Genomic DNA, 27906 nt, shown 5'->3' on the forward strand with positions numbered 1-27906 from the left:
ATAACAGACATACCATAGACCTCACTGTCATGAATACACAGAATGATGAATGACTCGTTTAGTGAAAGTGGTATGTAAATCGCTGTCGTCGCAGCAGGAATGAACTCCCAATGTTCTGCCTATTTCACTCCTGTGTTTCTGCATATTCAGAGGAGGAAGAGCAAAATGCCGCTATCGGCCTGACCCGCCTGTTCCACCATGAACTTTTAAATTCTTTGTCTACATTGTTTGTGTTTTTGTGCTTAATGACCTGACTCGTTGGAGAGTGAGGACATATTGTTTGTTTTTGACTCGCGCACACACACACACACACACACACACACACACACACACACACACTGAGAGTCAAGTTTGTGTCGGCTGAGGAATTCCAGTCTGTGTTTGGTGTTTGTTTTCTGTTTTAGGATGATAAGGACCTGGTGCCAGAGTTTGTGAACTCTGAGGGTTTGACATGTTTTATTAAAGTCGGGGCTGAGGCTGATCATAACTACCAGAACTACATCCTCAGAGGTAGGAGGGAGGAAAAAAAGCTATTTAAGAACACAGCAGTTTATGTAAAGCAGTGAGTAATCACATGGAAACTGCCCATTTGTCTTTTGCTGCTGGAGACATACTGAACCACAGTGAAAAGCATATTCCATATTGATAAATAAGCACCAATTAGATTGTGTTACTTACCGTTTTTTAAATTTTTTTTTATTTTTTTGTTTTTATTAAACCCTATCACTGTCAAGAACCATCACATTACAGCTGAAACATCCATTGGACCCAGCAGAAGCACAGTTCCCACTCATGGCTGTTTTAATGCCAGGCAGTGCAGTTTGTTCTGTATTGGACTGTGTGTTATTTAAGGTTGTTGTTTGGAATTGAAACTCTCTCTCTCTCTGTGTTTGATAGCCCTCAGTCAGATCATGCTGTTTGTGGACGGAATGATTGGGGTTATAAACCACAGTGAGACCGTGCAGTGGCTCTACACCCTGACCGGCAGCCTGGTGAGTTTTTTTTTTTTTTTTTTTTCCCCGACCGCTCTCTGACCTTCACAGAACCGGAACCACACAAACAGACCAGCCAACCAACCAAGCAAACAAAAAAAGAACACTATTGTCTGTCCATCCACCCCAATTACTGACTACAGGTTAGATGTGTAGACATTTCATGAAATTCTGCAATTTGTCAACTAAACCGTTACATTATTTTCAAAACTGTTTTAAACATTTTAGACTGCAGCGCATGGTTTAATGACTTTAGGAATAAACCGAATTATCCTATGTTGCGTACACTCCTTTGACATTTGTAAGTAGTTATTTTTTTCAGCAAATGAAGTGGTATGACTCTGAAAAATTGAATAAACAGATCACACATGACATCTGTGTCCTTTCATCATGAGGGAGTGGCGGTTTTCGTTTTCCGTCGAGAGGGATGGAGTTGTGAGAGAGAAGTGAAAGCGACAGATGTATAGAGCGGTTGTGTGAAACGCACAGGGAAGCATTTGCATATCCTGTGGCTCGTCCCGAACGTGAAAACAAACAAACCACAGAGATACAGATATCTCTGTCTGGACGAAATCGCTCTTTTGAATGAGACTGTTCCGTTTCCAAGGGAGAACCTTGTTGTAGGCCACGCTGTCTTCCTGCAGAGCCGTACCACCGCAGAACTGTGTTTGAGCCCGGCTCTGACCAAGCTGTCTCAGACAATCAGTCTGGCTCAGCTGGATAGGCCGAGTCGCTCTTGTCTGGAAGGGGCTGGAGAAAAAAGCCTTGATATACCTGCATGTCGTGTGACTGTGTGCTTAAGGAATGTGTTTTCTTCAGGAGTATTGTTGTAATCTGTACTTTGTCTCCCTTGGTACTTATGCCATCTAGTGTGCAGAAGGTGTAACTGTGTAACTGCTTCTCTCTCTCTCTCCTCCTCTTTCCCCTCTCTCTCTCTCTCTCTCTCTCTCTCTCTCTCTCTCTCTCTCTCCCCCCCCTTTTCCCTCTCTCTCTCTCTCTCTCTCTCCCCCTCTTTCCTCTCTCTCTCTCTCTCTCTCTCTCACCCTCTCTCTGTTATCTCAGTCTCGGCTAGTGGTGAAGACAGCTCTGAAGCTGCTGATAGTGTTTGTTGAGTACACAGAGTCCAACAGCCCGTTGTTCATTCAAGCAGTCAACATGGTTGACAGCAAGAGAGGTACTCACAACACACTCTCTCTCATACACACACTGTCAGCATGGTTAGCTTTCATGTGCTGTGTGTCCGCGTGTGTGTCTATGTGTTTACAGTACGAGTATGCATCTGCCTGTGCGTGTTATGTGTGTGTGTGTTTGTGTTTTGTGTGTGTGTGTGTCCGTGTGCGTGTCCGTGTGTGTGACTGTGTTTGTGTCAATGTGTGTGTTTGTGTGTGTGTGCATGTGCGTGTTGTGTGTGTGCATGTGCGTGTTGTGTGTGTGTGTGTGTGTGTTTTGTGTGTGTGTGTGTGTGTTTGTTGTGTGTGTGATAGTTTGTTGTTGAAACATTGCCCTGTGAAAGGAGACCTGACTGTTTGTGTATGGATTGATTCAGGTGTAAAGTCTTGGACTTACCTGACGGAGATTCTTGAGGAGAAGAGTGGGACAGACACAGAGTTGCTGGTGTACACAATGACGCTCATTAACAAGGTATTTTCCACCACACACACACACACACGTGTACACAGTCCCGACTGATTCTGACATGACAGTCAACAGGACAAACAGGTCCAGCTCCTATTGCTTCAAATCTGTTCAACCTCCGCATTGGCCTCTGATTTTTATGACATTCAGTAGGTTTCCAAAAATCCTATGGACCTCAGATGACCACAAATAATCACCCACATTAATAATGAGCCACATTTTTCATGTAACTGGGGTTTACATCATATCCCTGTCAAACCTCCATGAACGTATAATGACCTCTTGTTTTTATGACATTCATTAAATTTCTGAAGCAAATTCGCCCTAGATGACCACCAATAACTGGTTCCCTTTTAGACTTGAAACCCTTCTATTATGAATGGAGACTTTTATTATGAAGAGAAACTGCCTATTGTCTTTTTTACCCAGTTGTTCCCACCCCCCCACCTTCTTCCACACTGGATTTACCCACATATACCCTCAGCTAAACAAACTTTTATACTTCATCCAGGTGCTTCACAGTTTGATTAATATACCTAGCTTGGACACTTAAATATCTAACACTTAAAATATGTGAATCTGAACCGCATGCATCATATGTCTACTGCTCTTTCTCACGCCCTCTTGCACTGCATGTACATTTGGACACTGTAAATACCTGAACCTGTTTTGCTCATTTGTTTGCAATACATGTACAGTTATTTGTTCATTTGTTGTTTTTTATTGCTCACTATAGTATATTACATTTATCATATTGTATTTTTTATCTATACTTTCACCTGTCTTTCTGCTGCTGTTAACGCCCAAATTTCCCTGCCTTGGGATCAATAAAGTGTCGTGTTACGTCATGTCGCGTTACGTCATGTCGCGTTACGTCATGTCGCGTTACGTCATGTCGTGTTACGTCATGTCGTGTTACATCATCTTATCTTATCGTATCGTATCGTATCATATCGTATCGTATCGTATTGTATCTTATGGAAGGACTTGTATTATGAATGGAGAGTTTATCACATCTCTTTGCACTTGCACAGTTCTCTGTGTTTTGAACTTGCCTTGAGTGTTCGTTCTCCACGCCCCCAGACTTTGGGAGCCCTCCCGGATCAGGACTCGTTCTATGATGTCACAGATTGCCTGGAACAGCAGGGAATGGAGCGCATCATACAGAAGCACATGACCAGCAGGGGCACAGACCCCGACCTGAAACAGCAGTTCACTATATACGAGGTAAACATCTTAAAGAAAAAAACCACATGCACACAGCACAGTGGACTGACACTACAGGTGCTGTGGTTTTTAACAGTAGTTCAGTGAATTCACAGATAATGGAGGGTAGGGCCTTGTATTGCAGTGTATTTTGCTTTTCATTAGCAGAGTAAACTTCACCATGGTACATTAAAAAAAGCCGCTATCTTAAAAGCCTTCTTTTAGATGAGGGGAAAATTAGTTAAGAAGTTTGCTATCTTAGCAACACACACACACACACATACTCACACACCAACGCACACACATGAAAGAGAGAGAGAGGAGAGAGGCTTACATGATGACTCATAGTGCACTGTAAGAGAAGAGACAGGTGAGATAAGTCTTTATTAAGCTGTTTAGCCTCGTCAGTCTAAGATCCCTGTCATCAGTGCAGGACAGTTACCGTGTCCTTATGGTAGAGAGAACTCACACACACACACACACACACACACACACACACACACAGTCACACAGTCACACAGTTACTGTGTCCTTACAGTAAAGATAACTCAACACTCTTTAATCTTGGTCAGAATGCTCTGAAGTATGAGGACGGGGAGATGGATGAGGCGTCACCACACATCCGGAAGGACCGCAGGAAACTTACTCCCAGTGACCAGGAGGGACGCAGGAGCAGAAGGGCGTCCTCCCAAAACCTCACAGATCTGTCCTCCTCACAAGCCTCACCGTCCTCATCCTCCACCTCCTCCCCGACCACCGGCCTGAGCCGCACCAGCTCCCCGCTGCCCGCCGACACCCCCACCTCTGACCCCCGCACTCCAGACGCGTTCTCGCCCACGTCCAAGGCCTCGGAGTCTGGATCGCAGGGCTCCTCCCCTGTGGCTGCTAACGGTACTGCGGCCACTCCCACTGAAGAAGACCAGCGCTCGTAAGCATCACTCGTGTCTCTGGGCTCAGAGCTGTGTGTGTATGTGTCTGTCTCAAAGTGTCTGTCCATCTGTGTCTGTGTGTCTGTGTGTCTGTGTGTGTGTCTGTCTGTCTGTCTGTGTGTCTGCCTCTGTGTGCGTCTGTCTGTGTGTATTTGTGTGTCTGTCTGTGTAATAGCATGTGCTGAACAGTTTTTGCTGGCTGTTTTCCCTCTCATTGTTAGATTTAATCCTCAGGATTATCTTTTCTGTTTTACCTGTAATTTTTGCTTTTAAGCAACAGTTACTAAATTGTGCCAGAAAATGTTTTTATGCTGATTACTAGTCCATTTGGTTCAGGTGATGCAAATGCAACCTTTGCATGTCATGTGCTGAAGCTGCAGTGTCTGCCTCTCTCCACATGGTGGCAATATTTTAAAGGCTAAACTGGTCACTATAAATCACTGTTTCTTAATCAAGACCTCGAGACCTTCTCTGCCCTGCACTTTTTTTTTTCTAATGTCAATACAGGACTGCTACACCTGATTCAGATGATGCAGATGATAACACATTGACCAACTGAATCAGGTTTGATTGTACGGGTTGTGTGCGGAGCAGCCTTTAGCAATAGGTTTGAACACATTAGTGCCAATGGAACCGCTATGGCGCTATAGCGGGTTCCCAGTCTCATGTTGACAGTTCGTTGCTTCAGTGGGGCAGCAGGGTAAGATGTGAACCCCACATGTGGACCGGTGCAGACATGATCAGGGACTGCACCATTGACTTTAAGATATGTGGGACGTCTACAGTCCCGCGTTCACACACACACATACTTTACCACATACACTCCCTACTGACAGCGTCTATAATGCTGGGTCCATGTTACACAAACCCTGAGCGGAGCAGTCTTCTCTCGTGAATGCAGAACCTTTGCATGAGGGAGAGACAAATCAAAAGGCCCAGTGACAGCTAGCACTCATGTTTTACAACCCTTGGCCTTTTCCTTATGCGGTAATGTGTTCTCAGACCGGCACCGACTCCAAGACCAGCTATCCAATGTGACGTTGCATACACGGCTGTGGTTTTCCGATTTATGGAGAACAGCTGCTCGGCAAAATGTCAACAGTTCATGCAATTAAGTTTTGTAGCCTTGTTTGTTTATTTGTTTGTTTGTTTGTTTATATAAAGGGTGAGATTTTTTTTTACTGTTTTGGTTTGTAAATGCATTAATGGTTTGTTTTCTCCATGTCTGTGATCTGTGAAAAACTCCATGTAGGAGTCACATCACTGCAGCATGCACTGATTATGTATAACTGTATGGGAATGTGTGTTCACACACGTTTACCACACAGTCTGCTTATGATTCAACAAGTCTGATCTTCAGCAATCAATACAGCCTGCTCCTGCTGATCAGTGTCTGAGATATAATTCACTCATTCTAGAGATGCAATCTAGAGTGAGTTTGGAGCACTTCCAAAAACTTGATTTAAAAATAAATAGTACACTGTTCAGACATTAGCAAAGAGAGTCCAAGCGAAAGTTTTCCACAGCAAAGCTGATTCAAGACTGCTGTTTCATTGATCATTTAGGCCCATTGAGTTTGGAAGTGGCTTCACCAATGCACTATGTCCTAGTACACCCACACACACACACACACACACACACACACACACACACAAAAATTAGTCTGCTGTAAAACAGGTTGAAAAGATTAAAACACAGCTAGTTCTTATTTTAGTAAATGGTTTGTACAAACACCAAAAAAAAAAAAAAAAAAAAAGAAGCAGAAATAAGGATGTGTTTTTGTAAATGGACCTGAGGTCATTCAGATGTTGGTTGTGGGTTGTCAGGTATGCGACCTTCCTTGGCTAGCTGCCGTCTGCAATGTACCCAAATTGCTACGTGTCTTTCCAAGTATAGACTTTAACCAAAGCAAAACATTTTATTCCGTTGACAAGCCACTGTGCATATGCGGAGAGAGAGAGAGAGAAAATGTTTTATTTGGAAAGCGTTTGTCTCTTAGTAAACCTAGTGGAATGTTCTGCCCTGGCATTGCATAAGAACCCCAGGGTCATGTGATCGGACTCCGCTACCACACAGAGCCGAACGGGCCCTGAACCCGCTGTCCTGTCTAATTGGTTCGTTCCGTCAGGTCTCATTCTCCCTCTTCTCGAAACGGCGGGTTCTGATAAGGATTTTTTGTTGCTCTTGCGAAATGGTCATAGAATTAATTTTCTCTGTGTCATTAATTCATTGACTGTTGATCTTTTATCTGTATTGATCGTGTCATGTTCTTTTCTTAAGCATTTTTGAGTTAGACCTGTAAAAGAAAAGAATAAAATCATCGTCTCGAATGTACTGGGCGACCAGTGGAAAGCCAGTCGATTGGAGATCTGTGACAGTGATCGCCTCTGACATCACATTTCATAAAAACAAGCTCTAATCATTCCTCTGCTTTGTCTCTGTATGTTTCTCTATCTCCTCAATCTGTGGGTGGTTGGGACTACTGCAATGTCTGTATTTTATGTGAAATATCCATAATAACTGTGCACTCACATATTAATATCATTATTCTCTGAAAATGATATTTTTCGGATTATTTTCCCAAATAAATTGAGGTGCTGTTCAGCCATCCGCCAGTACGATAGCAAAGGTCATACATCGCTCGCATGTGTATCTGCTATGAAAAAAAGCACAGTTATTATGGACATTTTCCTGGATAGCTTGCTGGTATTAATGGGTCTTTGTTCACATTTATCTCCACTTTCTCCCATGTAACCAAACCATCACTGTTCTACTTCTCTTTCCCTCACATCCCTGGCCATCTCACTAGGGGGCGCTCTTTCATCAGTCAGTACATGTCTTCTATGGGACTTTCTAGGCGGTCAAAGTTGTTTAGAAAGGTGGGGTCGATAACAGAGGAGCCTGCCACGACCGCCAGCAGGTCTGTATCCACACTCTTCATCACTTTTAATCTTTGTCATCACGCTTTCAACGTGAACTTTAAATGTCCTTCCTAACTCGAATTGGACTGGAATATCCTTAATGGTTCCACTGGGATGATTAACCTCTCTGAATGGAAGCCAAAATACTCACCTGCCCTGTGACTGGTGAAGGGACTTTAAGGTTTATTTCTGATCTGTTTTCATTACATTTTAAAGATATAACAGGTACAGCAGGTAGAGTTGTTCCATCTGCAGAAAGTTTGTTCGTTCGTTCCTGTTTAGTATAGTAATCATGTGACATCTGGACTGAGACTAATTGAGACATGAAGAGAAAACAGAAGCGCAGGGTGACTGTAAATTACCACACAGCAGCCTCTGAGCTTTTTTTTTTCTTTCTTTCTTTTTTTCTTTTTTTTTCCCTTTGGTGCTAAATTGGCACTGTATCATTTTTTGTGGCTGTAAAGTGCATTCAGCGGATGGGCAGACAGGCTTTAACCCAACAGAGCTGGCACTTAAAACTGAGGATTAGCGTTAAGATCACTAAAGAAGGCTTGTACAGGGCTCTCTCCTCTCCACACTTGAACAAATCTAATGAAAACCGTTCAGTTCATCACTTCTTTTCTTTCTTTTTCTTTTTTTCTCCCCCTCTTTTTCCTCTTTGCTTTCTTTAGAGTTGGTAAGTTACAGATACTTTCATGTGTGAAGTTGCTGGTTTATAGAGTTAAAAAAATGGCAGGACTGAGATCAGTGTTTGTGTACACATACAGCAAAATCACTCCGCTAATTATATATATATTTTTAAAAAATGTTAGAGATGTTTACTTTTGATTATCGCATGATCAGTTCAATTAGTTTATAAGATATATTTTAGCCCCTTTAGAAGCATTGTTTTTACATCTGTATCACTGCAACTTAGATGCGCAATATATGACTCACTAATGTATTATGTTCATATACTAAACACTAGCATTTTGTGTTGATGACTATTATGAAATTACAGGTTCATGTGTCTTTGATCTTTAACAGGGACAGGGAGAGCTGTTTTGTATTATGCTTAACGTAACACTTACGGAAAGGGAAAAATGGAAGGCATGGATTTTGTTTATTGTGTTTATTGAAAATATGGCCACATGGCCCCAGATGCTTTGTACATTCATCCGTTTTCATTACACTCTTTGCACAGATCTAGAAATGTACAGACGCACACACACACACACACACACACACATATGCACACACACACACACACACACACACACACACACGCATGCACACCCACAGAGAGAGGAACACTGTGTGCGTGTGTGTGTGTGCGCGCGCGTGCGTGTGTGTGTGCCTGTCTACGCACACACTCTGTTGATTTGATTAACGGGAACCACCGTTGTTTGGAGACACGGAGCACAGACTGTTTTAGCTGCGCTACTGCCTTGGCTGTGGGCTCATTTTATTCTCCTGGTGTGTGTGTGTGTGTGTGTGTGTGTGTGTGTGTGTGTGTGTGTGTGTGTGTTCCTCAGAGCATCTCCCACGGACTCCTGTCCTCAGGAGAACCATTCTCAGAAGGAGTCGACGGAGCAGTCGAGTCGGACAGAAGGCAGAGGAGTCTTTAAGTAAGTAGCGTCTCGCTGGGGAGATGGGATAGGGCGGCGAACAAGACCATGTTTAACTAGAGGGGGGTAACGTACTCTGATTGATTACAGAGACAGAGAGATGAATTTTCTAGATTTTTATTTTTTTTATTTTCTCTTTTCTTCTTTTGAGTTGGAACTGTTCATTCTAAGGGCTGTAGTCCCTCACCTGTTCTCCCTTTTGTTTTTGGTTGTGGTTTTTTATTGATTTATTTACTTTTTGTACATGAAGATAAGATTTTTGTGGTTTTAATATTGGATCATAGATTGAGCTGCATGAACTTTTACTTTTGTCAGTCAATTACTTTAGTGATATGATGATTATTATGACGATCGTTACCACTGTGCATTTCAGCTGTATGCTGTTAGGTATTGTATTTACTTTGTACGGACGCGTCATCTTAGTTTTGAGTCTTGGTACTTTTAAGTTCTGCTGTGTCGTTTGGACTCATCTGTTCAGTTTGACTCTCTCTGGTTACTCTTACATATAGTATAAGATCTCAGATGAACTGTCATCTCAAACACAGGACATGTCTCTTAACATGCTTTGACTTTTAGCTTTAACAAAACTCGTTCTATACCTGCTCTTTTGTAAAATATACACCTTTTGTTTCTCTCTCTGTCTGTCCTCTCTAATCTTGATCTTTGTTTTTTTTTTCCACTTTCTTTCTGATTGCTGTTTCCCTCTCTCTCTCTCTCCCTCTCTCTCTCTCTCTCTCTCTCTCTCTCTCTCCTCTTTTCTCCCTTCCTCCCTTCATCATAATGCTTGGCAACGTGCCTAATCTCTTTCCTTACTGCGCTGCGGCTTCCAACATTCCTGCTCTCCATCCTTCTCTCCTTTAACAGACTGAAGCAAGCTGTCAGTATTTGGTGAGTAGTTGTGACAGGGCCAAAGAATGTGGCTTTGTGGAGGTGCTAGGTCTTTAAATCACTGTGCTGGTTAGTCATTTTGGGGGAAGGAAAGAGACAGACGAGAGTCAGGCAGCGAAACTGGCCAGTAGCGGGTTTGTCTCTGTACTCATTCACCGGAAAGCCAAGTTAGGATGATTTACAGCATACGACAAACATTACTTACCTTTCGTGAGGTCTTCATCGATGACTAACTTTAACCCTAACATCTGTTGATTGCTGATTCATTCGTCTGAATCTCAGCTTATGACAAAGTCTCGACATGACACGAAATGAAGTTATGCGTAAGGATGAGCTGTGATTTAGCGAAAGTGATGACTACAGGGTTTACGGGAATGAGGCAACACAACTAAGTTTTCACAGATTATAAAACTCTAGCCTGTCTTCCTGACTTTCTCTGTCACTTTCAGTTTTCTCTGTTTTGTTTTTCATTTTGCGTATGATGCTTCGTTCTCTTCTTTCTGTGTTTTCTTAACTATTGACCTTTTTGTTTTTACACTTTACACTTACAATTTAAGTGTCCAAATGCTTGAAACTCACAGTTTAGAGAGAGAATGTTTTTAACATTGTATAAAACATTCCATCAAGCTTAAATCTCCTCGAAGCAAGGTGATTCAGAGTAAAACATGGGTGAAGCAATGAAGTCTTGAGCCTGTTTCTATATTCAGAGAAATATACTCCCCCAGTTCCCTTTGTCTCACAACTGAATTTCTGCCTTATCTGGTCTCACAAATGGAGACAATGAGACTAAGTCACAAATATTGCTGAATCACTGCTCCAACTGTTAGTACCATGATGAGCATCTCTCTGGGTCATGACTCCTGAAATCTTGATCCGTGTGTGTGTGGTGTGTGTGTGTGTGGTGTGTGTGTGGTGTGTGTGTGTGTGTGTGTGTGCGCACGTGTGCACATGTGCGTGTGTGTGTGTGTGTGTGTGTGTGTTGGGGGTGGGGGGGGGGGGTGTCTGTGTGTGTATTTTGAATAATTGTTGAATAGAAACCTGAATGCTGATTAATTTAGCGCACACATACGGCAAAAAAAGAGAGAGATTTGAATGTTGTTTGAAACCGTTTGACAATGTGAGTTTGTGTTTGTGTCTCTGTGTAAACCTAAATATTTCTTCCCCAGCTCAGAGGACTGTAATGTAAATAAGGATTTCCCGGTTCTGAGAAACTATGAGTGAGTATAGTCTGCCGTGCAGGATTGCACCCTGCCGTGGACCTGCAAAGCTACGCATGGGTTAGAGACGCTAGGTCGCGGTGCTCTGGAGCCTCTTGCATCCTGGGATTGGGGTTGTGTTGTCTCTGTGATTTTCTTGACTTTTTTGTAATCTAATCTGAAGTGTGAAATAATCCTCACTGTGTGACTTTTGACCCGACATTTCCAGTAGACGTCAACTTAAACAGAGTCTAACAATCCCTTTTATTTATTTATTTATTTATTTATCTATTTATTTATCCATTTATTTATTTTTTACGTTGTTACCGCATGTGAAACAGTTTTAATTTTAATGTTATTTTCCTGAAGGCTTAACTTTATGCATAACTTTTTATGTTATTTTACATAATTTGACTGTGCTATTACTAGGACTCTAAATAATAGATTTGTCATTTCAAGTTTCGTTTTTTTAATTTCTTTCTCTTTCCCCCCCCCCGACAAATGACAGATGCAATCTGTTATTGTGTTAAGGTTAATGTTTTTGACCATGAGTGTATTTTTATCATTAAACACGAGCCATTCATATCAAATGATATCCTTGTACACATACCTCAGTTTAGGCCTTAGATCAGGGCAGTCATTTTGTGGTAGCCCAGTGTAAAACACTCAACCCACATACCTACGGTAGCAGTCCAGAGCGGCTGTTGCCTTCCGGCCGCTCAGACTGTGAAAGGCAGAGTTCGGTGAGGAACGCAGATTATGAATGGACTAAGAGAGAGCGCTTCTTCTCCGACACAGTGTGAATCTAATCTGTAATCCTTCGGCATCGATTCGATCCTCATCATTACAGCTGATGATTTTTTTTGTCTTCTAATCAATTGTGTTTTCAAGTTCTTCTGCTGTTCTGTGTTATTCTGTTCTGTCTCTTGACTTCATTCATCAGATGCATTCAGTAATAACAAAGATAATGTTTAGAGGGGGCTGGTTTGATAAATAAAAGAACTCTGGAAGATGTAGTGGCCTTAGATGCTGCTTTTTGGTGGGAGTAGGTTGATGGTGGCGGTCAGCTTGGCTTCTGTTACTTTGTGGGGAAATATCTGTGGTTGTGGTGGTGGTGGGTGGGGTTGGGGGTGGGGGGGGCGGCAATATTTAAACGCTCTGTCTTGAGCTCTAAACTACCGTGCAGCCGAATTAATCTGGAACGTAACGTTGCGAGGTCTGTGTATCTTCTGTCTGATAAAAACAGAACAAATATTTGCAGTGGTAACAGAAAGGCTCTGTAAATCTATAAGAATCTTTTCTTATCAGAGCTGAGGTAAAAGCCCTGTCCGTTCCAGGACGGCCGGGAAAGTAAGCAAATGCCATGGCTATTCACCAAATAAAATTCCGAGGTATTTTCTAATTCAGTTCCAGATAGAAGATAATTGACCTCAACTCTGCTTATTAAGCTTGTGGTCTATCAGTTGGGCAAGTGGTCGCCAATAATGGTTGGGTCTTCTTGTAATGACTCCCAGTTCAGATTGGCTCCCTGTCTCTGTTTAAACTCTGGAAACTCAGCTCCTTTTGTCTGTGGTGGTTCTGCAGAGATTCGTTCCTGCGTAACCTGGCCGCCTCACAGTTTGAGAAGAAGAAGAGAGCTAACCAAGATAAGGAGCGCGTCTCCCTCAGTGACAGTGTACCTCCTCAGCCAGCACTCTGCTCCTTAGAAGATCAAGCTCCCTCTTCACCAACGAAAGGTATCCTGAATGGCTATCTTTGTTTGCTCTGTGTGTGTGTGTGTGTGTGTGTGTGTGTGTGTGTGTGTGTGTGTGTGTGTGTGTGTGTATGTTTGCCTGTTGTTCCCTGTATGAGTGTATTGTCTCAAGTGAGAGGTCATTGTGTTGGGGTGAGAGGTCATTGTGTTGGGGACAGATCCAGAGAGCACTCTTCTAATCCGCAAATCATAATCCAGTGTTCGCAGGAACCTTTGAGTGATTGGTCCAGAGCATGTCATAACGTTTACATATTAGTACATGTCCAACTGAGAGGGGTAGAAAAAAAATTCTCATCAACCTCAGAAATGACAGCATAATGGGTTTTTTTTTTCAGTGTCCTGGATGAATGTTAAAATACTTTTCCAGGTGACAGCGTGGAGTAGTATCAGACAGACAAGTTTGTCGATTGGAATTAGTGGATTGCAAAAGATGTCTGTATGCAAGGAGACCAGTGGAATCGTTTGCTTAGAAATCCATCTTAAAAAAAAAAAAACTGTGTTTGTTGCGCCTCACTTTTCACCTGTGGCTTTTAAAAGAATTGTCTAAAGAATGTCTGTTCCACTGTGCCTTCTGGGACCTGGCCAGCCAGGGTCACCGCCGCCCACGCTGCTCACCAGACGGTCAGGCTGTCACCTCTGCTGTTTGTGGGTGAAGTCAGATGACCAGCTTTCCTCTATGTGTTAAAACCACACAACTTGCACTGCAAAAAAAAAAAAAAAAGGCTTTGGCTGTATTTATACATGTCAGAGGAAGAATGTGCTAGACTCATTCACTCTGACTGAAGTGACAGCAGCGTTGGACGGAGATCCACGTGACTACGAGTAAGTGGATGTTCCACTGCACGGTTCTGTTGATTGTAGTGGGGTGGCGTGAGAAGCCACAAGGAGGCAGGGAGACGCCATAGGAAAGCGTGCATGGAGAAATGGTATTGTGTGTGTGCGTGTGTGTGTGTGAAAAGCGGCCCGATTTCTGTCAGAGTGCGGTTGCTATTGCTGCTTCGGTTTCTCTCTGTGATGATAAGGAAGGGTTTGGAAGTATTCTGGTGAAGATACATCATAAATCAGTGAGCAGGATACCTTAGATGAGCGATGATGTTCGGAGAGGCTGGACTTTCCCAGGCGTTTGTGAGCGACCCCAGCGTGACTCAGGAAGGCTGGCCAGCGTGGCTGCAGCGAAGTCCTTTCTGCTCCCGCCAAAGACATGGAAATGAGAGATGAAGGCCCAGAATGTGCCCCCCCCCCCCCCCCCCCCCCACACACACACAGACACACTGAAGTGTGTGAAAAGAGCCCTGGCAGACGAGAGAGAGAGAGAGAGAGAGAGAGAGAGAGAGAGAGAGAGAGAGAGAGAGAGAGAGAGAGAGTGAGAGAGTGAGAGAGAGAGCGTGACAGGCATTTGGCCTTTCAGACAGGTCTGAATGAAAGACTTTCTTGGGACTTCTTTCTCGCTCTCTGTCTGTCTGTCACTCTCTCTCTCTCTCTCTCTCTCTCTCTCTCTCCCCTGAATTTATTTCAGACTCACTCTGAGCGGTGACGCAGTTTGTCGAGAACATGGGCCTACCATTTACAGTGCTTGTTTTCATTTTCCAGCCTTTCTTTTTGAATGTGTGCACTATGAATGACTCTGTGTGTCACTTTTAGGTGCCGCTGAAATTTGTGTTGTTCTGAGTTGAGAGCTGAGTGTGTGTGTGTGTGCGTGCGTGCGTGCGGGCGCGCGTGCGCGTGTGTCAGAGAGTGTGAACATGTATATTCACTTCTCTCTGTTTGTGTTGGTATCCATTCTTAATTGTCTGTATCTTTGTAGGGACGGCCGAGGAAACCCAGCTCCCTGAGGGAGACTCTGGAGAGACCAGCCCCACCCCGAGCACCCTGGAGCAGTCAGGAGACACACAGGAGACACATAATGAACCAGGCAAGAGATTGTATCTCCTCCATAGACTCCTTCCCTCCTTCTGTCTTTGTCACCACACACATACACATGTACCAAAACACACTCACTATGTCATTCTCTTGTTTTCTTTGTCTTTCTCTCTGACTCTCTGTCTTCTCTGTCAAATATTTTGATTTGTTTCTTTTTCACTGGCTGATGTGATGTAGCAGTATCCCTCTCACTCCCCCCCCCTCTCTCTCCCTCCCTCTCTCTCCCTCCCTCTCTCTCCCTCCCTCTCTCTCTCTCCCTCTCTCTCCCTCTCTCTCTCTCTCTCTCTCTTCTTGTCTCTTTCTGTCATTTAGCCTTTGAACAGGAAACAGGAAGGGAAAGAAAACATGAAGGCACAGTCTCTTGAATCACTCTATCTGTCCCTGTCATCCACTAATTCATAAAATGTCCACCGTCGCGGGAATGTGCATTGCAGTTATATTCAGGGCATTGTATTTCATAGGACGCTTTTGGCATTGTATTGGGGACCTAATTTTCTTCTCTGGAAACTCACTGAGCACTGCATAAAAAAGAAACACACACACACACACTCACACACGCACACGCACACACACGGCTTGTAACTGTATGAGGGGGCAGCCTACATTCCAGACAGAATTGTTATTTTAACAAGTCCACAGCCTGATTTCAAGCAAAAGTATTTTTGCTGTGCCGCTTTGAAGATATCTGAGAGATCTCCCCCCCCCACCCCCCTCGCCCTCCCCCCTGTGGCCGTGGTCCAAATGACCCATTCACTAACGAGCTCATCGCCCAGGGAGTGGAAATGAAGGCGAGATTACAGAGTAGACACATAAACTGTTTACAGTGGAAGATGAGGATCTCTCCTCCCAGTTTCCGTTTTGACTCTGAATTCTGACGGAAAGTCCAGCCGAGCCGCGCGAGAGAGTGCAGTTAGCATCCATTATTACAGTGACTGCGTCGCTCCTGGTTTCTTGCAGGCGTTTTAACATGGTAGCTTGTGGAAATACTGAGATTTGTACTCATGTCGGGGTTTTTGAAGGTAGGGCTGCATCCTCTCAGCAGTGTTTCTCAGCAGAAACCCTTCATGCTAACTGAGTATGTTCATGCAAATGTCACAATTTTCTTTTAATAAACTGGAAGATTATTGCACTAGCATGTTCTGATTTACTGTTTTTGAGCACTGCCTAGACTTTACTGAATTACATTTTGTTGCATGATGAATGTGCGGTATTTAAAAAAAAACAAAAACCAAAAAACAAAAAAAAACTTTGTTTTTTAACATTGGTTTGTTAATCGTCTCTGACTTCATTGTCAGAAATGTATACCAGCATGACTCTGTCATTATTTAATGTCCTTCTTGTTGTAATATTCCAAATCAACTGTGTGAATGCAAATTAGATATTTGCCTTGCAACGCTGCTGACCATTTCATCTGGACTCCAGCAGGGGGCAGTGTCCAGCGCCAGGGCAGCGTGGCAGAGCAGCACCGTACACTCTCCAGTGACAAGAAGTTCATGCTCGACATGCTTTATGCCAAGAACAAAGGCAGTCCGGGAGCGCTGAGGAGCCCGGCGGCAGAAGAGAACCTGGGACAGGGAGGAGCAGATGACCAGAGCATCAGCAGTTTGGCCGGCCGGCTCTCCAGCCTCCGTTCCCGGCTGGGCCAGCCCAGCGAGGACGGCTCCAGACGGGCAGAGCTGGAAGGCCTGGAGGGCAGTGCCCAGGTGGCGAAAGCCAAACTGGCGGACGAGCAACAGCGGAGAATTCGCCCGCAGTGCAGCATCGATGCGGAGACTCACTCACGCAGCCTGGAGAAGACCAAGATGACGCCGCTGGCCAGAGACAGTCAGGACGCCTGGGAGCAGCTGCAGCCCAGCTCCAAAGACCTCAAAATCAAAGACCTGGACTTTTCAGATCTTATGGAAGACGAGGACATTGACGTGCTGGATATCGACACCTTTGATATGGGCGTGTCCAACAGGATCCCCCCGCCGCCTCCGTCCATGCCGGGGCTGGGGGCTGTACCGCCACCACCCCCTCCGCCACCTCCCGGGGCCCCTGGAACAGGAGCCCCTCCACCTCCTCCGCCACCTCCCCCAGGTGGAGGTCCCGGTGGTGCCCCTCGTCCTCCACCTCCCCCTGGCATGCCCCCACCACCGCCTCCACCAGGGGCTGATCCCGCCTTTGCTAAAAAGAAAAAGACGGTGAAGCTGTTTTGGAAAGAGCTCAAACAGCCCGACAGCCCCAGGAAATGTAAGTTTGGGCGGGGCACCGTGTGGGCGTCGTTGGACAAAGTTACCGTGGATACAGCTAAGCTGGAGCATCTCTTTGAGTCCAAGACCAAAGACATTGTAGTTGGCAAGGTAATGGATTATAGACTGATTAAAGTTTAGCAAAGGAAATGTAGTCTTCATGACCTTATTAAACCCAAGTTTGTGCTCTGTGCTTTACTCCAATAGAAAGGACCGGAGGTGAAGAAATCTGAAATTCACGTTCTCGATTCTAAGAGGAGCAATGCCATCAACATTGGGATGACTGTCCTACCTGCTGTTCATGTCATTAAAAGTGCCATCCTGAACTTTGACGAATATGCCATCAGTAAAGAAGGCATTGAGGTATTTCAACATGTCTAGTGTCCACAAGAGGGCACTGGTGTGCCATTATCTATTGACAAATAAATGTTCCCAGTTAGAATGAAAACTTTTGTTCAGTTTTCGAAGAAACATTACAGGTAAAACTGGCGGTAAAAATCTTACATAGAAAGAAATAGAGGGTGTTTGTGCAGTAATAGATCTCCACCTGCATGTTTGTTTGTTTGTTTGTTTGTTTTTTTAATGAAAAACTGACCAAGGTATGAGGTTGTAATTTATAATTATTTACTGTAGGGTCACAATCATTCTCTCTCTCTCTCTGTCTCTCTCTCTCTCTCTCTCTCTCTCTGTCTCTATCTCTCTTTCTCTCTGTCTCTGTCTCTCTCTCCCTCTCTCTCTCTCTCCCTCACACACACACACGCACACTCACGCTCACGCTCTCTCCATCTGAGTAGAAAATCTTGACCATGATTCCGACTGAAGAGGAGAAGCAGAAGATCCAGGAGGCCCAGCTGGCCAGTCCGGAGGTGCCACTGGGGACGGCTGAGCAGTTCCTCCTCACCCTGTCCTCCATCAGTGGCCTGACGGCCCGCCTTCAGCTCTGGGCCTTCAAACTCAACTATGAGACGCTGGAAAAGGTTGGCCGACGCTGACAGTCTGTCGTCATTCAGGCTCAGACTGCGAGCGTGAATTTGTGAAATTAAGTCTTTAGTAATGTTCCAGAACTTTCCACTTCAAACAGCCTCTGTGGAGAAATGAGATGTACATGTATATGTAATAGATGCTATGTCAGATCAGCCAAACAGCGCTTACTGTGGCTTCCCTTTGAAAATGAGTGACTACGTAATTTGTGTGTTTGTGTGTGTTTGTGCGTGTATGTGTGTGTGTGTGTGTGCGCGCACTTGCCCACCCTCACTACTCACTGAAGGTCATCACTGCATATCTTCATTACCAGCATAAAGCATTGCTTGATTATGTTCCCGTTTGGTCTGTTGGCTCTTTGGCTTGCCACAAAGATTTACTGGCTTAGGTTCACTGTCTGGAAAGCTAGCATGAGACAAATTAGTCCCTCTGCTACTCATTTCCTTTGCCAAATTCTCTCTCTCTCTTTTATTTTTTTTTTTTAATGTTTTTTTTTTGTTTTGTTTTTTTTGTTTGAAGCAGAGGGTGGGGGGGGGAAGCAAACGTGGCAATAATCTTAAATTATCCAGACAACATTACAGGCATCTTCAAAATCAAGTGATATTGATGTGGCTGTGGTATAACCTGCCTTTTTAGTGGTCACAACCATCTGTTTTATGGTTGGCAAATGCACAGAGAGTCATCTTCATTCATTCAACAACAACTTCAATGCCAGAATTGCTGTGAAGGTTCCAATGTCTGGTTATACGCCAAGGCTTTAAGCTAAGCTCTCTTTCCGGAACTTTTGGGGAGAAAAAAAGAATTCTAGAACATTTTAAAACACCTCAACACATTCAAAAGAGAGGCAGAAGTTGCTGTGTGTTTTTTCTTTTGAATACAAAAAGTTCTGTGCGTGGATGTGTTCAGGTCTGTTGTTGTTCCCCATAAGTGGAAAACTTGGCGTCAAGTGGTTTTTACAAATTAAGCATAACCGTTTATCATAAAGCCCATCATCTTTGATTTAGCTCCTCTCTGTGTGAAGGCCAAATCTCTTTTATATGAGAGCACTTAATGTTTCCTTAACTAGCTAAGAAACACTGTACATTAGCAGTATCTGATACTCTTTCTTATTGTCTGCTCTGTGTGTGTGTGTGTGTGTCCGTCTGAATGTGCGTGTATGCGTGCGTGTGCGTGCGTGTGCGTGCATGTTTGTGTGCATGCGCGTGCGTGCCTGTGTGCGTTTGTGCGTGCTGGCATGTCTCTGAGTGTGTGTGTGTGTGTGTGTGTGTGTCTCTCTCTCACACATTCTTCTCGCTAATTTTCTCACGTGTCCTGCTCTAGGAGATTGCAGAGCCCCTGTTCGACCTGAAACTGGGCATGGAGCAGCTCGCCCAGAACAAAACTTTCAAACGGATCCTGGCAACGCTGCTCGCCGTCGGAAACTTCCTCAACAGTTCCAGCGTAAGTCTTTTCCCCCCGTCCACGCCGAAGAGACGCACGCTCATCGTAACCGACAGGCCTCGCTTACCGAAAACGAAAGCGCTGATATAAGTTGTAGTGAGATTGAGTCAGGGATGACCTGTGCACGTGAAGGAGGCACGGCTGTGCTTTCAGTGTGTTTTGTTTTCCCGTGGAGGGTAAGACGATTAGGATCCTTGCACGCCACATTTGTTTGTGTGTGTGTGTGTGTGTGTGTGTGTGTGTGTGTGTGTGTGTGTGTGTGTGTGTGTGTTGCTGGCTTAGCAGAGTAGTTTAATAGGCCAGGATTATGGTGACCTCCACACACGGACAAGTGGGTATCCAGCCCGATGGTGTTATCTGATAACAGTCTGATAATAAACCGCCTCATTCTGGTATCAGGAGGCTGCGGACAGAGGCTCTTTAAAAGTCTCTTCTAACCTTCTCACACAGGTCATTAAATCACTGACAGATGAGTAATAACTTGCCCGGATCATTCTTATTATGCCATAATTTTTTTATTCCAAATTTATCATCTTCGAGCCCTGCTTCCCTTCTCTCCTTCAAAGGATATCCTCATTAAACCAAACACATAAAAAAAAATTAAGTGTTTCCATCAGTTTTCTGTTTTTCTGTTACTTTATAGCTTTTGAATACCCTCTGTCCTCTCCTTCACTCTCTCCCCTAAGGCAAAAGGTTTTGAGCTGAGTTACCTGGAAAAGGTCACAGAGGTGAAGGACACAGTACACAGACAGTCCTTGCTTCACCACACCTGCAACTTTGTGTTAGAGAAATTTCCGGACACGACGGACGTGTACTCGGAGATCCCAGCCATCACACGCTCTGCCAAGGTAAATTATATCAACAGAGTTGCGTTTAAAAATCTAAAGACTACAGTGGCATTCCGGGGGTGTTGGGGAATAGCCTGCCTGAAAACATTCCTACTAGTACTGCCTCTCCATGTATACAGGTCCGGTTGGGGTTCTGGGGGAAACTTGAGCTTTTTGTGAATTAATAATTTGATAAATGGTATCCTTCACTTAGGTTGTTTTCTCTGGAGTTGGGACAATGACATGAAGTTCATCATTACCGGCATTACTTTCATGTAGTGTCCCAGGCATTGCTATTTTCCATGGACTTCAGGAATGTCTGCAATGTTCTATCTAGTGTTCATATGCTTCTTCATTGAAAGCCTTTTGATTAATCATTAGACTGACTATTACTTGTGACTTCTCCCCTACAGACAGAGAAGTTCTCTGGAGCTGTTTCACCCCTCTTCTCTGTGTCACTCTCTGTTCCTTTGGCAGGTGGAGTTTGAACAGTTGTCTGACAATCTGGTGCAGTTGGAGAGGAAGTGTAAGATGTCCTGGGACAACCTGAAGATCGTGGCCAAGCATGAGACCAAGCTACATCTGAAGAACAGGATGACAGAGTTTCTGAAGGACTGCACAGAGAAAATCATCATCCTGAAAGTGGTCCATCGACGGATCATCAACAGGTGAGTACGGCCCCCGTCCTGCTTCCAGTGAAGGCTCTTGTGGGAGACAGAGAGTGTGAGAGATGGTTTCAGTGTGACTGTAACTATGTTGATCATTGCCTGTTGTACTTTACTGGTTTGTGATATTGATGATATTTAAGATTTTTAGAGTACAGTTTCAAACAAAAACTGAACATTCAGCCATTTTACTTCAATCACACTTACGATTGTGAATACTTTCTTCTTTCTCTGTCAACTTTTATTCCTCTCACCCTATCTCTCTCTCTCTCTCTGTCTCTATCACTCTCTCCTCTGACAGGTTTCACTCATTCCTGTTGTACCTGGGTCAGCCTTCCTACTCTGTGCGGGACATCAAGGTGACTCAGTTCTGTAAGATCATCAGTGAGTTTGCGCTCGAATACCGCACCACCAGAGAGAGAGTCCTTACCCAGAAACGAAAGCGACAAGCACACCGAGAAAGGACCAAGACTCGAGGGAAAATGATCACAGAGGTGAGTCCTGAGGACATTTGATAAAACCCATCCTTGCCCCTGGTCTACCATCTCACAGTTTTTTGTTTTTTAATCTGCCAGCCATAAAATACCTCAGGGAGAAAGATCCCCAGGGGAAATATTGTGCCGTAGAGTGTCTGTACTACTTTGGATGCACTGCACGGGTGTGGAGCAAGGCAGTAGCTGCCTCAGCAGTAAAGATGAGCTCAAGATATGACATGAGTCAAATTCTTTTTTTTTTTTTTTTTTTTTACCTCCTTCAGCTGAAGTTTAGAGCTGTAATTGAAGATGTGCTGATGTGCAAAACTGCCGTAACCTCCCCGGTTTTTAATAACCTAGACCTCGTGGTGTACTTTGAGGATGATAACTATTGCTCTCATCGTGACTTCTCCCTACAGACAGAGAAGTTCTCTGGAGCTGTTTCACCCGTGACCCAGGATGGCCCCGCCCCTGTCTCCACGACAACGGAACCTGAGCCGAGCCAAGAGGACCACGAGAACATGAAGAACTTGCTCATCGCCGGTGACAACAATACCAAACTACGCAGGTCCCGGGCGATAAGAGGTAAGATGCACAGCCAATCCATCAATCCACAAAGCAATTTTGAACACTTCAGATCGTAGTGTGATTGGCTGATATGATATGACTGAAAATCCTCATCACCATGTGTTTGAATTTTTTTTCCATGGTAATGACAAATACAATGGTAATTTATTTAATTTACTTGAAACACTAGTGTATGGTTATGGAACTTCCATTTGTACTATCACTTTTTGTGACACGAGGAGCAGCATAATGGGCTGTTGTATTTTTATTTAATTCAAAGACAGACAAAAGCTTTGTGATGTCTTTACATATTTCAGTTGGATCAGCATTAGATTAGGACACCGGATCTTTAAACTATCTAATGTCAGGAAATTCTTTACATGGTGTAGGCCTGTGTGTATATTGAGTATCAGTGTAGACTCTCCATTACTCGAATGCACCCATTGTGTTGGAATGTTTTTAGGTGGACATGAAGAGGGTTAAGTATCATGAGAAATACTGACATGAAAGATCCATAATGTCAGTTTTGGTAAATTTTCCACAAAATGCTCAGCACTTGATAGTGAGTCTTGTTCTCTGTCGTTCTGTCTCAATGGAGCAGAAACCTCTGAATGTAGGAGTTCGCTAAGGACATTCAGAACCAGTGATATTAAAGATTGGATTTTTACAGAGCTACAGAACAGAAATAATAGGCCTTGTAGGCCTACAAGTTGAATAGGGAGCCTCTTTACAGACAGAGCCCTGCCCACAAATACACTCACACCTTCATTTGTGTTTAACTGGGCGATTGAATCTGACAGATGATCTTGAGGACTCTGAAACTGATCCAACTTCACCTGTAGAAAGTTCCCCAACTCAAGAGCTTGAAGATGAAGGTATAACTCATGTGGAGCGTGGAAAGCATGGGTTGTACAGGCATGAAGGCTAACCTGTATTGACCCGTTATTCCATTTGTTGTGAAGTGACTTGAACAATAACAGCACACTAACTTACAAATGTTTGCTCATTATTAGTTACTACTTGATGAGAACTAGTCGGGTTTTTTTGGGGGTTTTTTTTTGCATGTTATTTCCAACTGAAGTTAAAAATACCTCTCCGAGAAAGACAAGCCATGATACTGAGATTCATGAAACTATTTCATATGATGTTGGAGCTCTGAGATTGATTCCTGTGTGCTGAAGTGTATGGTGAAGGCAGCATGCTAAGTGTGTATGTGTGTGTGTGTGTGTGTGTGTGTGTGTATGTGTGTGTGTGTGTGTGCAAATGAAAAGACCCCTGTGCATTGGAAATTTCAGCAGTTTTGTGAACGGACTGATCATTTTAGACTCGCTGTCAGATGTCTGCACCATTTAGATTTGGCTGATACCAATGATACTTGCCTTTTCAACCAAAGTGAAGACATTCTGTATGGATAGCCCTATAGATAACATTACCCCACCTCTGTCCTAACCTAATCTAGCCTAACTTTCTAAGATGTTCCTCATAACTGGTCTTAGACATGTGACTAATTGAACTGAATGCCTGTATGCATTTTGTTTAAATCCAGGTATAGGCAGTATTAGCCCATCACAGATGAACACAGCCAAAGAGGACAGCACAAGCTCGCAGGATGATGCCACGGATGAGATCATGGATCGATTGGTCAAGTCTGTTACCCACAATCCCTCAGAGAGGTCCTCCAGTCCCAAAACACGAAAGCGCTCAAGGCTGAACAGAAAATCCCGTGAGTAAAACATTTTCCTTTTGGTTAAATGTAATTGTTTCCTTTTTAGGCACAGTGACCTTGGTAATACAAAAACCCCCGAAAAAAACAAACAAACAAAAAAGTGCAAAGATTTAATGCCATCTGCTATCATGACTTCAGTCTTTGTAGTCTTAAGAATGTTTAATTTTTTAACTCCTAATATTGTAGAGTCTTTGAAGTTGTTGTCCTTTTTCAACTGCATTCTCACAGGAGTGAATCAGACATAGCCTCTTGCCTCTGACCTGACTTTCACAGGAGAATCTCTTTTAGTTGTTGTGGCCATAGACTTTCAGTGTTTCTTAGGTTTTGGTTCGAGTAGATAGGAGCTATTGCTGAGTGATAAGAAAAGGAATTTGGTTTTTTGTGTGAACATTCAATAGACCACATGTGTCCAAAATAAGCCATAATCTCGCTGCTTCCATATCTCACTGTTTGTAGTGTCCCACAAAAATATCTCCCTTGCTCTCTCTCTCAGATCAGTATCACACATCAGCTTATCTTTTCCCAGCTCTGCCTCCTGACATCTCAGAAACTCACTGGAATTCAGGGCTGATAATTTATTAAAAAAAAACAGAGCCTGTTCAAAGTCCTGTTTGTGCAGTTCTTCAGTATGAGGAGACAGAAAGCACCCAAACCTCCAAACATACATGAATATTTGATATCTCTACGTATAGAGTTAGGCTAATCTCTAAATTCTGAGTTATGTTGACCTAATCAAATTCACACTTGGCATACGTATTGATGCCTTTGTTTTAAATGTGAAATTTGTGATTCAGACACAATCCTTGGTATCTGGCATAGTTTCAGTGTGAATGATGTGCGTGTTAACTCTGAACTCTGTGTGTTGTGTTGCAGTGCGGAGGACTTTGAAGAGTGGACTCAGCACAGAAGTGGTTCAGGCTTTGGGACTGAGTAAGGAGAGTGATAAGGTCTGAGTGGAGAAAACCAAGACTCGTTTGAGGAGCACACCACAGGCGAAATCTCAGCAGCAAAACTACAAAGAATGAAGTTTTGAGGGAAGACAGGCGTTTCTAAGCTAAGAGACATGGAGGGGACTGACGGCAATACACGTGGAAATACAGAGCACAAGCGAAGAAGACAAATACAGGCAACAAAGAGCTTGTGATTCCACGATGTCTGTCGCTTTGTCAGTGTCTGATCACATAGGACCTGAGTTCCTGTGAATGCACACACACAGGATGGTAAAGCCATCCAGCATGTTGTTTTTTTTTTTTGTTTTGTTTTTTTGTTTGTTTGGTTTTTTTTTAGTGGTACAAGCTACTTAGTATTTTCAAGTATTAAATCTCTGTCTGCCTGTATTGATATAGCCAGTGCAACAAAGATGTAAATTTGCATATTTTGTACAGAGGCAAGTATTTGTGATGTATATGGATTTTTTTTTTTTTTTGAAAAAAGAGGAACATATTGTCTTTTGGTCAAAGGGATGGTTTTATGTGAAGACTCGTATGTTTTCACAATAGGAGCAGACAGGAATTGTTTTGAATGTTGTAGCGAATGCATGCAATGCTGTTTCACTAGAGGTCAGTGGGACCTCCTTTTCCCTCACCAATAAGGAGATCTTGATAAACAGGGCTAGGTCAATTTTTTTCCCTCCTTTTATTTATCTCGACACTTTCTTAAAGGTTAATAATGTGTGACCTCTACATCACAGGGTGTGTTTGGAGGCAGGGACCTGCTGCACCACATTTTAATGGTTAAAAGTGTGTTTTACGTTGGTTTTTTTGATTTTCGGAAACCAGCGGTGAACCAGGAAAATAGACGTGGCTTTTCCACACGTAGTAGCACATAACAGTGTTCCATTGTTCTCCAGACTATTAGATTTTAGCACTCAATTTCAAAAATCAATTTTTTTTTTTTGTAATAGAACCACTGAGACACTTTCTGGTGACGTGCGCACATTGATGGGTTCCTCGAAAATCTGAGGAAAACACTTTGGCAAAAGAAAACGTTTGCAGGGACTATGAAAATGAACACAATTAACGTTGCTGTTTTGAAAGACTAAGAAAACTTTTTTTTTTTTTTTTTTTTTGGATCTGCTCGATTTTTGCACAATAAGCAGTGAGATGTGTGGGGTTATGTTTTAGATAGATGGAGCTGCATATATATACATATCATGTACTGTCCCTCCCCAGATTTATTCCGTTCATGATCTTAATTCTTGTTAAACACAGCGCATATGTTTACACTCTGAATGTAGCCTATAACTCAAGGATTGTTCCACTTCTTGCCAATACCATGCCTCTTACCATTTAAGGCACATACATAATGAATATATCCTTTCAATGTGGTTTTAAAATTGTATTTGGAAAATGTAATCCCTAAAGAAAGCTGTTAAATGTTTTCTTGACGTGTCCTCTTGTGTACAGAGAATCTCTATCGTTGACAATGTTTTGACTTTCTCTTCAAATTTACGTTTGTTGCAAATAAACTATTTTAACGTGCCAAGCTGTTTTAGTTATTTTATTCATCTGTGGGATTATGCTCCGCGTTTCTCTGTGGATATTAAATAATTCCTGATTTTGTCCTCGCGGGGGAGCACTCGATGTGATTAATTTCGCTGCGGACGGAGAACGGTTCAAAACGTGTACGGGGAGAAATTGTTGTTTAAATGCTCACTGAAATGAGACGCTGGATTACAGATGTACATATGTGTGATTTTTTTTAAAAAAAGGAATTTTTAGTGTGCCACCGTCCCACAAATACAGTGGTACAACTTTTCTTTTTTTAAGGTAATAGTTAATAAAACGTAATACATCCATAGAGATAGATACTTAAGAAAACGTGTCGTGGAAAGATACACTGAAAAGGTCATTTCGGTTGTCCGTGTGATGGCTCTTTAACGAAAACCTCGGCGGTCACTTGGGAGTTGGATCACGTGTCCTGATACGCCAACGGTACCTTTGCCAGTTAACGGGGACTGAGGTGTTGATATTGTAAACCGGTAGGCTGACTGACTGGGCGTCCCGCTGGACCCTTCGCTACTGCGTCCGACGTAGCCTATAAAAAAGAAAGGAAAATGACAGACCGCTGAACGTCCTGGGAAGATGCTCTCCCTCACCTTGGTCCTGCTGGTATCGGCAGCCTGTGAGGCATCGACTGACCTTTACGTGTCAGAGACACCGTTGCCTCCCGAGCTTGTTCGGAGTGCTGTGTCGCCGGTGCCTACCCCAGCTGGTTCTCCGTATACTGCCGAAGAGTACGGTCATCCCGGGATTGCGTTAGCTCGATCTGCGGATGAACCGGCGTCAGCCACCGACAGCGGAGAATCGTCTCATCACCACGGAGGAGGCTATAAGATAGTACAGTGGGAATGGAGCTACGTTCAAACTCCCTATATTATCGCCATATGGCTCCTGGTTGCGAGCGTGGCAAAAATATGTAAGTGAACAATGTCTCTATTCTTTTAATCACGCTAAGCCAAAAGTTGTTACTGGCACTCTGGAGTTGTTTCAGCAGAAACTATGCCACAGACCATGTAATACCCTGCTGATTACACGAGGTAAACTTAATGTTGCATTCTCACTTACATTCAGCCGTCAAATCACGAATCCGTGTTGGATAGATGTACTTTTATTACGTGCACTTTCTTTTGCGATGAAAGTTCAAATGTACACGTAGTGAATTGTGTGAAATAAAGCGCCATTAAGGCCGTGCGTAAAACGGGTGAGTGAACTCTCGTTCCAAGATTGATGGTTACCATGGCAGTTGAGCGCGTATATTTCCTTTGGGACATTAGATACATTACCCTTTTAAAGGAGGGATTGACTGAGAATTTTAAATCGTATAAGTAAAGTCTACTCAGTAATACGTAAACTGGCTTTAGTGGACAGTTGTAACCGTAAGATATCGGTTCTTTTCGTTTCCCTTTTTTCAAATTTCGCCCTATTCTGCTTTCGCAGAAGTTTTTTTT

At 43.4% G+C, this 27906-nt stretch overlaps 2 protein-coding genes across 2 annotated transcripts in view; both read left to right on the forward strand.

Moving 5' to 3' along the window:
• fhod1 (formin homology 2 domain containing 1) overlaps positions 1 to 25139 on the forward strand; it is a 47983-nt gene extending 22844 nt beyond the window's left edge. Inside the window, exons 5-26 of the mRNA XM_030794119.1 lie at positions 405 to 510; positions 898 to 992; positions 2055 to 2166; positions 2539 to 2633; positions 3711 to 3854; positions 4406 to 4761; positions 7572 to 7682; positions 9198 to 9290; positions 10155 to 10178; positions 11345 to 11395; positions 12959 to 13110; positions 14932 to 15039; positions 16470 to 17389; positions 17486 to 17641; positions 18073 to 18255; positions 19580 to 19699; positions 20386 to 20547; positions 21004 to 21194; positions 21493 to 21685; positions 22084 to 22249; positions 23778 to 23954; positions 24831 to 25139. Coding sequence (XP_030649979.1) covers positions 405 to 510; positions 898 to 992; positions 2055 to 2166; positions 2539 to 2633; positions 3711 to 3854; positions 4406 to 4761; positions 7572 to 7682; positions 9198 to 9290; positions 10155 to 10178; positions 11345 to 11395; positions 12959 to 13110; positions 14932 to 15039; positions 16470 to 17389; positions 17486 to 17641; positions 18073 to 18255; positions 19580 to 19699; positions 20386 to 20547; positions 21004 to 21194; positions 21493 to 21685; positions 22084 to 22249; positions 23778 to 23954; positions 24831 to 24910 — 3795 coding nt within the window. The 3' untranslated portion in view covers positions 24911 to 25139. The remainder of the gene's footprint in view (positions 1 to 404; positions 511 to 897; positions 993 to 2054; positions 2167 to 2538; positions 2634 to 3710; positions 3855 to 4405; positions 4762 to 7571; positions 7683 to 9197; positions 9291 to 10154; positions 10179 to 11344; positions 11396 to 12958; positions 13111 to 14931; positions 15040 to 16469; positions 17390 to 17485; positions 17642 to 18072; positions 18256 to 19579; positions 19700 to 20385; positions 20548 to 21003; positions 21195 to 21492; positions 21686 to 22083; positions 22250 to 23777; positions 23955 to 24830) is intronic.
• A 1901-nt stretch (positions 25140 to 27040) lies between these two features.
• The window catches only part of slc9a5 (solute carrier family 9 member A5), a 28028-nt gene continuing 27162 nt past the window's right edge, over positions 27041 to 27906 (forward strand). Inside the window, exon 1 of the mRNA XM_030793150.1 lies at positions 27041 to 27374. Coding sequence (XP_030649010.1) covers positions 27041 to 27374 — 334 coding nt within the window. The remainder of the gene's footprint in view (positions 27375 to 27906) is intronic.

Source organism: Chanos chanos, chromosome 2 (assembly GCF_902362185.1).
Source record: "Chanos chanos chromosome 2, fChaCha1.1, whole genome shotgun sequence".
NCBI classification, from domain to species: Eukaryota; Metazoa; Chordata; class Actinopteri; order Gonorynchiformes; family Chanidae; genus Chanos; species Chanos chanos.